General features: G+C 52.0%; 4 protein-coding genes across 4 annotated transcripts in view; 2 read left to right on the plus strand and 2 right to left on the minus strand.

The window, feature by feature from the left end:
* Nucleotides 1-93: 93 nt before the first annotated feature.
* On the minus strand, nt 94-4773 carry VTN49DRAFT_6405 (uncharacterized protein; the record flags this gene model as incomplete). The annotated part of the gene is made up of 5 exons (XM_069414561.1): nt 94-2937; nt 2988-3248; nt 3303-4149; nt 4209-4562; nt 4625-4773. The coding sequence occupies 5 exons, from the start codon at nt 4771-4773 to the stop codon at nt 94-96; spliced, it is 4455 nt and encodes a 1484-aa protein (XP_069265794.1).
* A 756-nt stretch (nt 4774-5529) lies between these two features.
* On the minus strand, nt 5530-6882 carry VTN49DRAFT_6406 (uncharacterized protein; the record flags this gene model as incomplete). The annotated part of the gene is made up of 2 exons (XM_069414562.1): nt 5530-6225; nt 6277-6882. The coding sequence occupies 2 exons, from the start codon at nt 6880-6882 to the stop codon at nt 5530-5532; spliced, it is 1302 nt and encodes a 433-aa protein (XP_069265795.1).
* A 217-nt stretch (nt 6883-7099) lies between these two features.
* On the plus strand, nt 7100-7550 carry VTN49DRAFT_6407 (uncharacterized protein; the record flags this gene model as incomplete). Its single annotated transcript, XM_069414563.1, has 3 exons — nt 7100-7186; nt 7241-7386; nt 7430-7550. 3 exons carry the CDS (start codon nt 7100-7102, stop codon nt 7548-7550), a joined length of 354 nt encoding a protein of 117 aa, XP_069265796.1.
* Nucleotides 7551-11011: 3461 nt separating this feature from the next.
* Nucleotides 11012-12308, plus strand: part of VTN49DRAFT_6408 (uncharacterized protein) — a gene marked incomplete at both ends in the record, with an annotated part of 2879 nt that continues 1582 nt past the window's right edge. The window contains 4 exons of the mRNA XM_069414564.1: nt 11012-11316; nt 11370-11455; nt 11511-11917; nt 11967-12288. Of these exons, the coding sequence (XP_069265797.1) occupies nt 11012-11316; nt 11370-11455; nt 11511-11917; nt 11967-12288 (1120 nt within the window). The remainder of the gene's footprint in view (nt 11317-11369; nt 11456-11510; nt 11918-11966; nt 12289-12308) is intronic.

Raw genomic sequence — 12308 nt, forward strand, 5'->3', positions numbered from 1 at the left:
AGTCCCCAGTGAACCATTTTTATGAAGCCAGTCTATATCATACATGTAGTAGAAGCAACAATTGCTGCTGAAACAAACAATAGTACAATTCCATCACAGCTCATCCTTCACGTCTTTCTTCTCGTCTTCCTTCCGGCTTTGCTTAGAAGCGGTTCGCACCCGCGCAGCCAATTCAGCAATCTCGTTGTCATACTCGGTCCACTCGGGCACCTGGCGCCGCGCGCGATCGAGCTTCGGCTCTTTGGTCAACGGGTTGTTGCACAGATCAATCGTGCGCGCCGTTTTCAAATCCTCGTCGGCGCACCACGTCTCGCACCACAACCACTCCTGCGGCAGGCTCTTGATCGAAATCATTGCCTGCATGTTATTCGGCAGATCCTGGTCCAAATTTGCCAAGCTGTTGGGATCTGCCGACAACGTGTGGTATTGGCCCCGAAGCCGGTCTCCGGCGGCCAGCGCCCGGAATCGGTTCAGGTCCACCACGTACAGCGCGGAAATGTGGTACGGTCGACCCCGGAGGTGCGACTTCCAGTATCCTTGCTTCCAGAATCGGAAGCCCTCCATTTCCGTGCGGGAGTCGCACATAGGCGTGAACCCATACGGCGCCCCTTCTAGGTCCAGTTGCACGAGATCGTACATGTCCGTCCGCACGATCTGGTCAGCGTCCACAAAGATCACCTTGTCCAAAGACAGCGGAAAGAGGACATCCAGGAAAAGAATCTTGTAGCCCCAGATCTCGCGCTGCTTCTCTCGTTGGCCACGTAGCCAGTGCGGCCACTTGTACGTCACCATCTCGTATGAGAAACCGTACTCCTTCGCAAGATGGGGTAGAAACTTCTTGAACGACGGCGATAGGAACTGCTCGATGAACCAGAACTTGACGCTGTGCTTTGTGTGCTTCATGACAGACACCATCATGATGTTCAGCATCCGCTCGTACAAGTGCCCACTGGCCACGGAGAAGATGTTGATATCGGCATGCTGTTCTTGGGTGGTTGTGCTCTTACTGCCCACGCCAGCACCCGAGAGTATGCTCTGGGCAAAACTCAACCCCTTAGACACGTAGTCCATTGCAGATCCTGGCTTGGGGTTCGCTTCCAACACATCATCCTCCTCGTGGCCGGGCTTGCGAGAAAGTCGAGGGAAGAGCGTGCGTCCCTGGAAAGAAGTCAAGGCCACTTCATTGTTCTCATCTCCAGGCCTCGGTTGGTATCCCATGCCGCCTGCGCTGTCCAGGTTGAAAATTCGTTGGCTCGGCCCTGGCTTCAGGTTAATCTTCCAGAACCCAGGCCGCGCCTTGAACTGGAAGTAGCCAAGATTGGCCATCACAATCGTGTCAGCAAAGTGAGGATTCTTGTCCGTGCCAAGCAGGAGCTGGACGCCGCGCGGCGCCGACCGCGTCGTCGTGTCGGCCGAATGGCCCTCAATGAGGATGTGCTCGAGTTCGTAAATGGCATCAACATCACTTCCTTCCCTCAGAGAACTCAGTCTGATGTTGTCCAAATCATGGACTGATTCCTTTGGTGACACTAGCCAGGACGGTGGCACATCCATCCCCAACGTCAAGAGAGCGTCCTTGGGCAAGCGCGAAAACGATGCGCCGGGGCGATTCAAAGCTCCATGTTCATCAAACGACGGCTCAGGCTCGAGGACATGGCGGTAGAACCGCTTGATGGGAAGTTCCTGCAGTATGCGAACAGGCGACAGGAAAATCTTAACATTAACCCCATCCAACTTGGATAGCGTCCTTAAAATCGGAACCCACCGCTGCGACCGTTCAGACGCAGGATCAACGGTTGCCACGATGTTGATCGGTGCGTCTTCGCGGTGGGAAACCGTGATGGCGGAGTGCGTACCATTCCATGCCTTAATTGCACTGTTGCGGTATTTGGGCCTCGACTCAAAAACTCCTTCTGGAATATCCGAAACAGTAGACAAGGCGACAAGAGATGTCAGTTTTGCAAACTCCAGAGAACCTGTCACCTTGTGGTCCAATTTGAGATCCCTCATCGCCTGGGCCACTGGTCCGAGTCTCTTCGAGGTTTCGTACGCAAGCAGGACCTCTAAATCGTCTTCCTCCAAAGTCGATGCCGGTGGGACTGGTCCAACCGCTCTTCCATTGAGTAGGACCCCGCGTGTACCAGAAGGGAATCCAAGAGCTGCAGCCAGTTTCTTATTCTGCGCCCAATATTCAAGTTCTTCGCTGGCAGGAGTCTCCCTATTATCTGACGTCAGTTCAATAGCCTGGATCTTCTCGAGAATCTCAGAAGCATCCACCCGCTCAGCGCGAAGAAGCTGGTACAATTGGGAAGAAACGCGCGTGTTCGTCTCATCGTCCGAAGTGTGAAGAGGCACAATCTCAACTTCCGGGTGGCCCAGGCGGAACCTGAGAGCAGAAATGAGCAAACCCAAGCCGGACTCAGAATTGAAATCGCCAACAACTGCCATAAGGGGCAGATTGTTTCCCGGTCCCTCGCCTGAAATACGAAGCAAAGACGACAGATCATGAGACTCGGCAACATGGACGAGGTTCACGATACGAATTTTGCTAGGATCTTGCGGCATGATCAACTCATTTCGCGAGAGTGCCGCTTGAGAAAGAAAGTAACTGGGAAGCCAGGTGTCCTCGTCGACAGCATCCTGAACAATGCTCTGCTGAATAATCTGCAGGTCAATGGCAACCCGCATGGAAAGCTCCTGCAGAAAATTGTCACCCCGTCCAAGGAGCACTCCATTGGCGAGTACGGGAGGTGATCTTCCACTAAGATCTAGTCGCTTAATGTACCGGGCTGTTTTGTCGAGGACTTCGTCGAGGTTCGCGGAGTTCAAAGCCTCCTCAAAACTCTGGGCCATTTGGCCCTGCAACACACGCGCACTTGAAACTGCTTCGTCAAACAAGGCCGGGTCAGGACGGGCAAGTTTGTCTTTCTCGAGAGACTGTATTCCCCCGTCAGAAAGGCAATAGAATTCAGAAATAGAGTGCTTACTCTTTGGAAGTATTTCAACATCGCGGCTAAACCATGCGTCTTTTGCAGGTGCCGTGCGATCTTGGCTTGAGACCTCGCCGATTCTGAGTGGACTCGAGGTACAAGTCCAAAACGAACGGGGATCAGCCGTTTGATGAATGTCTGAATATGCTGAACGACCATGTAAACATCATCCTCGTTTGTCAAATCGACAGGAATGACCACGTTGTGGATATCTCGGCGGACAGCTGGGAGCTGGCCGGGATACGTAGGTTGCAGTAACTAACCAGGATCAGCCATCGTCGGTCGCAAATGCTCCGATAAAGCACTACTTACCGCGTCAATTTCGGAAGGAAAATCCGAATACCGTTTGTCCTTTGTCAGATCATTTAGCCAGATAATAACGTCGCCGCCTTCAACCTCATCACGCCAGTCGTAGCGTTGAGTCTCCGCATCACTCTGTCCTTCCGTCAAGTTTGGATGCAAAAGGAGGTCTACAGCTTCGGAGTTGGAGAGCCCAAGCTTCTTGAATTGGCTAATGAACTGACGCTCGTGACGGAGATGTTCGAGCAAGGAATACGCGTCAACCTGTCGAGTGTCAATCTGCAGACCGTTTATCCAGAGCACGTTCCGACCCCCTGGTAGATACGCTACTCGGTTTGCATGATATTCATCAAGAAACTCGCGCGTAACGTTATATGCGGCCACAGCCGAAGAATACTTAGGAAAGTCCTGCGAGAGTTTGATGAGAGTGGCAAAGGGATCGGGACTGTCCAAGATGAAGCTGGCGGCATTCATTCCCAGCCTCGCAACCTCGGACGAGGAGAGAGGTTTCAGATCCGGGGGCGACTCCTCCTCCAACTCATCGGCGCTAGGCGAGCCGACGCTGGGCTTGCTCGTTTTCTTTTCGTCGCCCTCTTCAGCCTCACGATCATCAATCATGATGTAGTCTGTCCTCTTTAAGGTCAATTCGACGCCGTAGCCAGCCAGGAATAATGGCCGGAAGGATGCTGAGGGCGGCGGTCTGTATCGAACCACGTACGACACCTGGCCATCCTTCGCCAAGGCACTCAGCTTCTGGTGGTATTCGCCAAAGGCCGGAGACGCAACATCTGCGTAGAGAACAGCCAGCGGCGCAGTCGGGTCTCCGAGCTTTCGGTCAAATGGCAAATCGCGAGCTTCCCTGAAAAGACAATCAGTCCCGGGTCGTCCGAACCTTCACATTTTGCATCAGACACATACAAATCCGCACCCACAGCCTGCTGAGCGCGTTCCAGTGTTGGAGAGCAGTACTGCATTCCGTCCATATGCACCCAGACCGGACACGCCGCATCCTGGGCTGTTCCCAGCCGAGGCTCTACCGAGGTGTTGTAGTACTGATAATGAGCTTCGACACGCGGAGCGGCGGAGCGGATAGCGAGGGAGAACTTGAGCGACGAGAGATCCGCTGCGTCATTGATATGCCCATCATCTTGCACAACGGTCAGGAAACGGTCGTAGAGTTCTTTTTCGGTCGCAGCGTCGTCAAACGCGCCCTCGGCGATCCGGTCAAGGAGGGGAAAGTATGAAGAGGCATTCTCCGCGGCGGCTGCTTCGCTTCAGAGGCAATCATGTCAGCATTGGTTCATCTGCCCTTTCTGGCTTTATGTCAAACTTACAGCAGCTCCAGCAAGAATGGCCCAGCGTCAAAAGACGCTTGCAGGGCAACATTGACAGAGGAGTCCGCAATGACTCGGCCAGGCAACCGCCAAAAGCCCACCACGAGGCTTGTGACAGCGGCCTTTGCGACGAACTTAAGCAACAGCATCTTGTCCTGTTCTTGTGTTGGCAAATTGCGCGTTGTTCTTCTCTGGGAAGAGGAGAGCTGTCACTTGGACTTCTCAATCACGCGCATCTGAACCTCCCGAGGAAAACAAAGCGCATGTTGTGACGATCAAAGAAAGTATGGATAATTCCAGCAGATGAGACGTCAACTGCCAGATAGCAGCGCAATTCGCCGGCGAAATTGCCTGCTAAGCCGCGGCGTGCAAAGGACACCTGGGCACTTGTCCACCGAAGCACAACGCTGAGCTGGTGGTGGTACTGGCGTCTGATTGGCTGAGAGCAGATTACTATGGCTTCAAGCTCTGGATGATGGCGAGCCACGAACAGCACATAAATACATGAGAATACACGGAACAATCTGAATCTGTAAATTCAATTCATCCAGTCCGAACTATCTCCAGCTGGACTAGATTCAATGTCTTGCCATGATGACTGAAAAGCACTGTCACCACCTTTTAAACCCATGCGATTCTAAGGATATACTGAATTATAACAACGGAAAATAAAATCAAATCCTTTACTTTTCATCTCCATTTTGTTTCGCTTGTTCCTTGGTAGCGTGCGCCAGGTCCCTCTCTATGATGAACCGAACACCTTGAACTCCTGCCCCCAGCCATTCCCGTCGCATGCGCCCACCAGAATTCATGATTTCATCGCTGAAAATCAAACCCCAAACTCCGTGTCAAAGAACTAACTTTTTTCTTCGCCGGCGACTCGTGTGTTGAGAAGATTGACCACTTTAGTGAGTCTGGCCGGCCTGTTCATTGGCCCTGGCCCTGATCAGTCGCTCCCGGCGAGCTTCGAGTTCGTCGAATTCGTCACTAGAGCTCCGAGAAGAACGACCGCGAGCGAGACTAGGAGATCGCGACTTTGAGTCCGCCCTGTCCCTACCGTCGATGCGAGACCGAATGCGGCGGAGTTCCCGGGTGATCTTTTCCAGTTTAGAGACAGGCGGTTTCCGAAGCTCCGATTCGGGCGACGGTGGAAGGGGCTTGTCCACGCTGTTGGAACGACTGCTGTGATCATCACTCTCGGTAGTCCTCACAGAGGAGCCGAAGCTGATGCCGGAATCGGGCTTCCGCCTGTGGCCCCTCCGGGACTCTTCCTCCAAGTAATCCCGACCCTTAACTTCCTCGCAGCTCGCAATGATGTCTTGGGCTGCATCCAGATACTTGTCCAGAGCATCACGAACCAGCGGCCAAGCCGTATCATCGCCCTGCTGAGCGCCGGTTTTCATGAGCTGGTAGACCACCTGTTTTCCGTGGGTCTCCACGCCACGGATATACTTGAATGTTCCCTCTCGTTGCTGCTTAAGAAGCTGCGGCGTGAGCTGAGCTGTAGGCTGTCTTGGAATAGTTGGAGGAAAGAGTGTATTGAGCATCGCCAAACAATTTGCTTTGTTGAATGGCTCAAGCATCATTTCATTAATGAGAACCTGGAGGACGGTCAGACTCGCAATTTTCCCCTCTTCTTAGTATTAGCTTACCCAGCGGCGCAAGCTCACATAAACCTGCGTGTAGAGCCGTTCCACCATCTTCTCCTTCTCCTCCATGGTTTCGATCCAGCGTACAACGCCGGGGTACCTGCTTCGAAGCTCTTCCAGTTGCGCCTTGTCACCGCGGCGGACATCCAGCCGGCGAAGCGCGGCAGAGACATCTTTGATGCGACGAGTCTCAAGATCATTAAGGTAGTCCAGTGCCGTGAGAGCCTGGGGGAAGTCGACATCTTCCAGGCGCGGCGCGAAGCAGCGACGCACGAACGAGATGATGAAATGCGGCGGAAGAGAAGAAGGCTGCGTGGGCAACTTGGCGATCTGAGCCATGATCTGGGCACGGAACTGGCCGGACGCATCATTCAGGGAAGCCAGCCATGGAGGCGGCGAATGTCGTTCAGCAAAAGCAGACTCCTGGAGGCCCGCAGCGTTTGGATTGGTGAGGAAGGATGGGGCGCTGTTCAGAGTGTACATGGTGCGCAGGGGCATTTCATAGGAGCCCGGATAGGCCATGTAATGATCGAGGATGAGAGGGAGAGCAGCGCCGTCCGAGTCTCCCGCGTTGGTGGTGCCCATCGCCATATCGCTAGACTGGCTCATCGTTGCAACCGCAAGAGCGTGATGCTAGCAGGAGTATGGTAAGGCTCGGAGTTCTTTGAAATGGGAAAACGTCGAAATTGCCTCAAGTCAAAGTTGGTTGAATGGTAGAAGCACAGAGCACCCCCGTGTGACTCAACCACGAGAGCAAACTCTTTAGTTCGTGTTCATTGAACGCTTCCGTTCAGTGAGGAAATTCGAGAGAACTGTCCCGCTCGGAATGCAGTCGGCTAGCAATGCATGTCGGGAATTGGGATATATTGTGTGCTCTCGAACCCTTGTTCGTCTGTGCGAACCCCCCCCAGTGGTTTGCTTTTGATATTTACCAGGCCGTTCCCTATCTGCTGGGCCCGGTTGCTAGCAGGATGTGAGACACGCAAGACAAGCGTTGAAGGTCTCCACGAAGACTCCGGGGCACCAGGTCCTGCAAACACGGCTGATCCTGGACGCCAATAGGTATCTCAGAAGTTCACAGAAAGAATGGAGTAGTGCTGGAGTTGCTCAGTGGTGGGTAATGGGGATGTCAACAAACGAAGGACGGCCACGAAAGTGCCACAGATTGGCTTCAAAACAGAGATGAAATGAAACCGGACAGACTGCACTGGGATCGTTTTCCTCCGCAGGTCAGACTGTCCACGGGCACTATCTGGCAAATGAACGAGGGGCTGTGAATGCAGTTGTGTGTGAGAGGACGGGAGTGTACAGTCAACGATCAGAACCGCTGGACCGTCTGTGGATTGATGCGGGTGGGGGAAAAGAAGAAAGAGAGAGAAAACGAAATAGAGAACTTATGAAATATAACTATTCGAGAAGGAAAAAGAAAAAGAGTTCACGTTGGGTGAAAGTATGGAGAAGGCAAAACAAACGTTTGTATTCACGAGGATGGAGGATGATACATCCGCCGCAGGCGTGAATTGATGATGGATCTGTGCATCGGCCTCGCATCAGATGACTAGAGGTAAATTACTGGTTCTCGTCCCATGCAATTGGAACTCTGGGCTTTGACAGCCTCTAGGAAAGTGGAAATTGGCCGTGGAGTTCATTTGCAATCAGGTCGATCAGGTCCAGCCACGGCTCCAAATCTCCGGCACCGATGGCGCTCCAGCGTCTGACTAGCGTCTGCGCTAAATGAGCCCAACATCAATTCCGCGCTGCACCTCAAAATAATGGTCTTTGTCTACAATGCCAGCGTTGAGATGCGGCACTATGGAGGAGACCGTCCCTGGAGCATCCATTGGTAAAAGCATGCTAACCCCATACAGATTCTGTAGTCTGCCGGACTGATGAGAATGACAGGGTCATGGCTGGTTATTGTACTCTTAACCAAATCAAGTAACTTAGTAACTTTTCCCACAATCATAGAGTTGCTGACTCAGCTCTCTGTCGAAAATTCAACGGAATCCAGAGACCAATCTCTCGACGCAAACTAAGACCCTTGCGTCCAGAATTTGTACTAAGCTCGACGAGTCGTTTCGGCGAGATCACATGTACGGAGTACCGCATACGCCGGTTTTGGCGCCGATTTACCATCGCCGGCATCAACTGTCGTCTGTTGATAGTTCTGATTGCCCCTTGAACGGGCATCCGTAGTTGACTTTCAAGAGCGAAATAACCCCAAATCTCAGAATCGGCCTTCAAATCTGGGCTCAATTGGGCCCATGGCCGCCCGAATCTCGAGCTCACCGGCACGGAACAAAGACCGGCACGGTAACGCCTTCAATCATCGTTCAAAGAGATTCATGACCGAATTTTCGATCCACCGGATCTGCAATCAGTGTCCGCGAGCGGCTCTGTGCTGATCCAACCTTATCACAACTCTAATTGGACTTTTATCGCAAGGTCTCGATCTTTCACAATATGCAAGTCGCCATTTAAAGCAATGGATGATGTCGTCTCGCTTCGAGAAACCCAGAAGTGTCCAGAGTCCAAACTCCGATTTCTCAAAGTTGACAGACGCCACATTTAACAACCAGGCGTCAGTGGGTCAAGGCTCGGCATAGCCTGCAATAAGAATTGACAGATCACACGGATCTGACCGGGATCATCGCTTCGCGAAAATGCAACTATAACCATGTCCATGGCGGGGTTCTTTGAGGATGGCATTTTGTGCACAGACTGTGCCTCTCTCCAATGCCGATCATCTGTAGATCATTAACGCTTGTATATATTAGAGAATGAGATCCATGGAGTACTAGTCATAGCATTGCCCATTGTTGATTTTGCCAGGGGTTCTTTGATCTTAAGGACTTGCTTACCCATCGACTGTGCCGGTACGAGGTCGGTGAGACACTCAACTATCAAGCAGTTATGATAGCCGATAGGAGCGGATGTTTTCCCCGTTGTGAGCACCAAATACCGGGCTCGGGGGGATGAGAGCAGAAGATCCTGTGAAGTGGCGTCGCTCGGTATAGTCCACTACGACCAATTCAGCCATGCGCCGATTCTCGTGGATGGAACCAAGTCCGATTCTACGAGTTGACTTCTCTGTGCACAACTCCCAGAGCTTTACCAGGACCATAATGGGTGTTGGTCTTCACTGAGGAAGGTCCGTATTCAACAGTGTCCTTCAGGGGCCAAATTGATCTCGCTTCAGGGCTCTAGAAGATCACAGAAACGTCACGAGGCTGCATTGCATATGTTCAGCTGCGGTGGCAGACACTGAGAGAACCCGCCGTCGACTTCGGCATGTACTAGTTAGCATTTCAACTAGCACATTGAAGCTTGACAGTCAGCCCGATGAGGGAGCAATGATTGGACTGCCACTCGCCAATTGCTATTCAGACGGGTATAGTCATACTCTCTTTCCTCTACGTCAGCGCTGAGTGGTTGCTCCGCTCCATCCGAACCTCAGCAATAGGCTAAGGGACAATATGCAATGCCCAGAGAGGGGCCTTCGGAAAGGCGGTATGCACGGCAGGCCGTCGGATCACAGCCCACCTTCGCTGAGTGCAATTGTGAAGGTAAGCGTTTATCCTTGGCGTTCAACGTTTCAACTGTTCGTCAGGTTGATGAAACTGATTCGGTCCAAGCCGACAGTAAGAGAGGGTGGACTTCAATGGAGCCGTAAAGGCTCTTGAGCCATCTATAACTATTGTACGGAGTACCGCAGGTTCGTGCGGGATGTTTCGACTCTGGAGTCGAGTAGGCTAAATAAAGCAACTTCCATCGTAACATTGCCGCTTTTCCGGTGATCAACAGGGAACAAAACAGGAACAGACAAGCAAATACTTATCCGAGGACTTGATGGAGAGTTTCAATCGCGTTTTGAGGCTTGCTGATACATTCAATGTGAGGAGGGCAGAAAAATGTTCACGGACTAGTGTTGGATGCCGAGCAGCTGATTACTGTAACCGGTTAGCGCGTTGTCTTGTCAGGAACATCTTCATGCAATGAAAATTGCGGTGCGCTTGACCACATTAGGCATAGGTTCCACCCAAATACGGCAACAGGAGCACAAATTCAACAAATCGCAATGCGCAAAAACCAATTTTCCAAAAAGATCCTCGGCAAGCTTCAAACGAAGCTGCGGCATTGGATGTCGCAGGCCCAACCCTGAGCCTTTCCTCTTCAGGGAAACAAGCTGGTAGCGAAGGATGAGTCCCTGTTTCGCAAACATGGCTAGCAAATGAGTTCAAGAACGAAGCCAAACCGATTCGAGTCATTCGAATCAACGACGTAGCGAAACTGACGAATCATGCGTTTCATTCGGATGTGATTCTCCGCGTTGTGACGTTGGTGTTGAAGGCCAAAGCATTGACATGAATCCCTTTGTAACAACCAAGCCCTCAGAGTCGCACGACGAGATGGAGCCCAAGATGAGAGTTCATGCACTCCTCCCCCGCTCGATAAGGACCAAGCCATACATAATAAAGACGGAGTGCCAGAACTGCTCCTCTTTGCTCTCAATTGCTTCTTCGCTCTTTTTCATAGAAGCAATCTTCCAGCCGAGGGCTTGGACTTACGCTCTCTTTTTGAGCTTCTTTTTTCCTTCTCCTGCTGGTCGGAGATTTGGATTCGTCGGCTTGACGCCTTTCTTTTCTTGTTTCTTCGTGCAAGGAACATATCTGCTGGACAGGTTGTTTTCTTGCCCTTCGTTTCGACACTCTTCGCTCGTTGAACGAATACCGCCACCATGCAGATCAGTCGGGTTCTATTAGCCATGGCCTTCCTGGCCATGGCCCAGGCTCGAGGTCAGGGCTTCGGCGGCGGCTTCAATCGTGGCTTTGGAGGCGGCCGTGGTCAATTTGGGAATGGGAATAACAACAACAATAACAACAACAACAACAACAACAACAACAACGGGAACAACAACAACAACAATAATAATAATAACAACAACGGGAATAACCTGGCCTTGGACCCCGAGGTTGTCCAGGAAGCAAGCGCCAGTGACGGTCTAGATGGGAACGCGGAGGATGGACAAGCACCTTCGCTGACGTACGTGCTCCCATCCTTCTATTGCTCCATGGGCGTTTGCTGATTTGTTTCAGGGACAACGCCAACTTCATCAACTTCTGCAAGGGCAAGACCCTGACGAACGGCGAGCAGAAGAGAGGTGGATCGTGCAATGGCATTGGTATGTTCTCTACTTTGCAGTATGAGTTGAAAATCTGGTGACTAACTTGGAATAGTCATGGGAGATATCCCGGCACAAAGCAACATGGTCTCGACCGTGCTCTTGAGCCCCCAGAACAACGAAGATTTGAACCCCGATGAGACGTTTACCGTTGAGCTCCAGATTGACAACTTGGAGGCCGGGTTCTTCACCAACCCTGATGTCACGTACTACGCCGCGCCGCAGCAACTCAATGGTAATGGCATTATCCAGGGACATGTCCACGTCACGATCCAGGACATGGGCTCGGCGAACCCGCAAAACCCGCCGAATGCGGCCGAGTTCGCATTCTTCAAGGGTATAAATGATCCTGGCAATGGGAACGGTCGTCTGTCTACTACGGTGGATGGTGGTCTGTCGGCCGGATTCTACCGTATCTGCACGATGTCGTCGTCCAGCAACCATCAGCCTGTTCTGATGCCTGTGAGTTCTTATTGCTCTCTTGACATTAGGACGACACTGATTAGTGTAGGTTGCCCAACGAGGAGCTCAGGATGATTGCCACTACTTTACCGTTGGCCAGGGCAATGGCAATAACAACAACAATAATAATAATAACAACTTCGGTGGCAACTTCGGATTCGGCAACAACAACAACAATGGCAATGACAACAACAATGATAACAACGGTAACAACGATGGCGACAACGATGGCGACAACAACGGCGACAACAACCAGGACGGCAACAATGGTGGCAACAACCAGTTCGGCAACCAGTTTGGCAACCCGTTCGGCAACAACGGTGATAACAACCAGTTTGGCAACCAGTTCGGCAACCAGTTCGGCAACAACGGTGACAACAACCAGGACGGC

The sequence above is a fragment of the Thermomyces lanuginosus genome (assembly GCF_041956635.1).
Source record: "Thermomyces lanuginosus strain ATCC 200065 unplaced genomic scaffold VTN49scaffold_40, whole genome shotgun sequence".
In the NCBI taxonomy this organism is placed as follows: Eukaryota; Fungi; Ascomycota; class Eurotiomycetes; order Eurotiales; family Trichocomaceae; genus Thermomyces; species Thermomyces lanuginosus.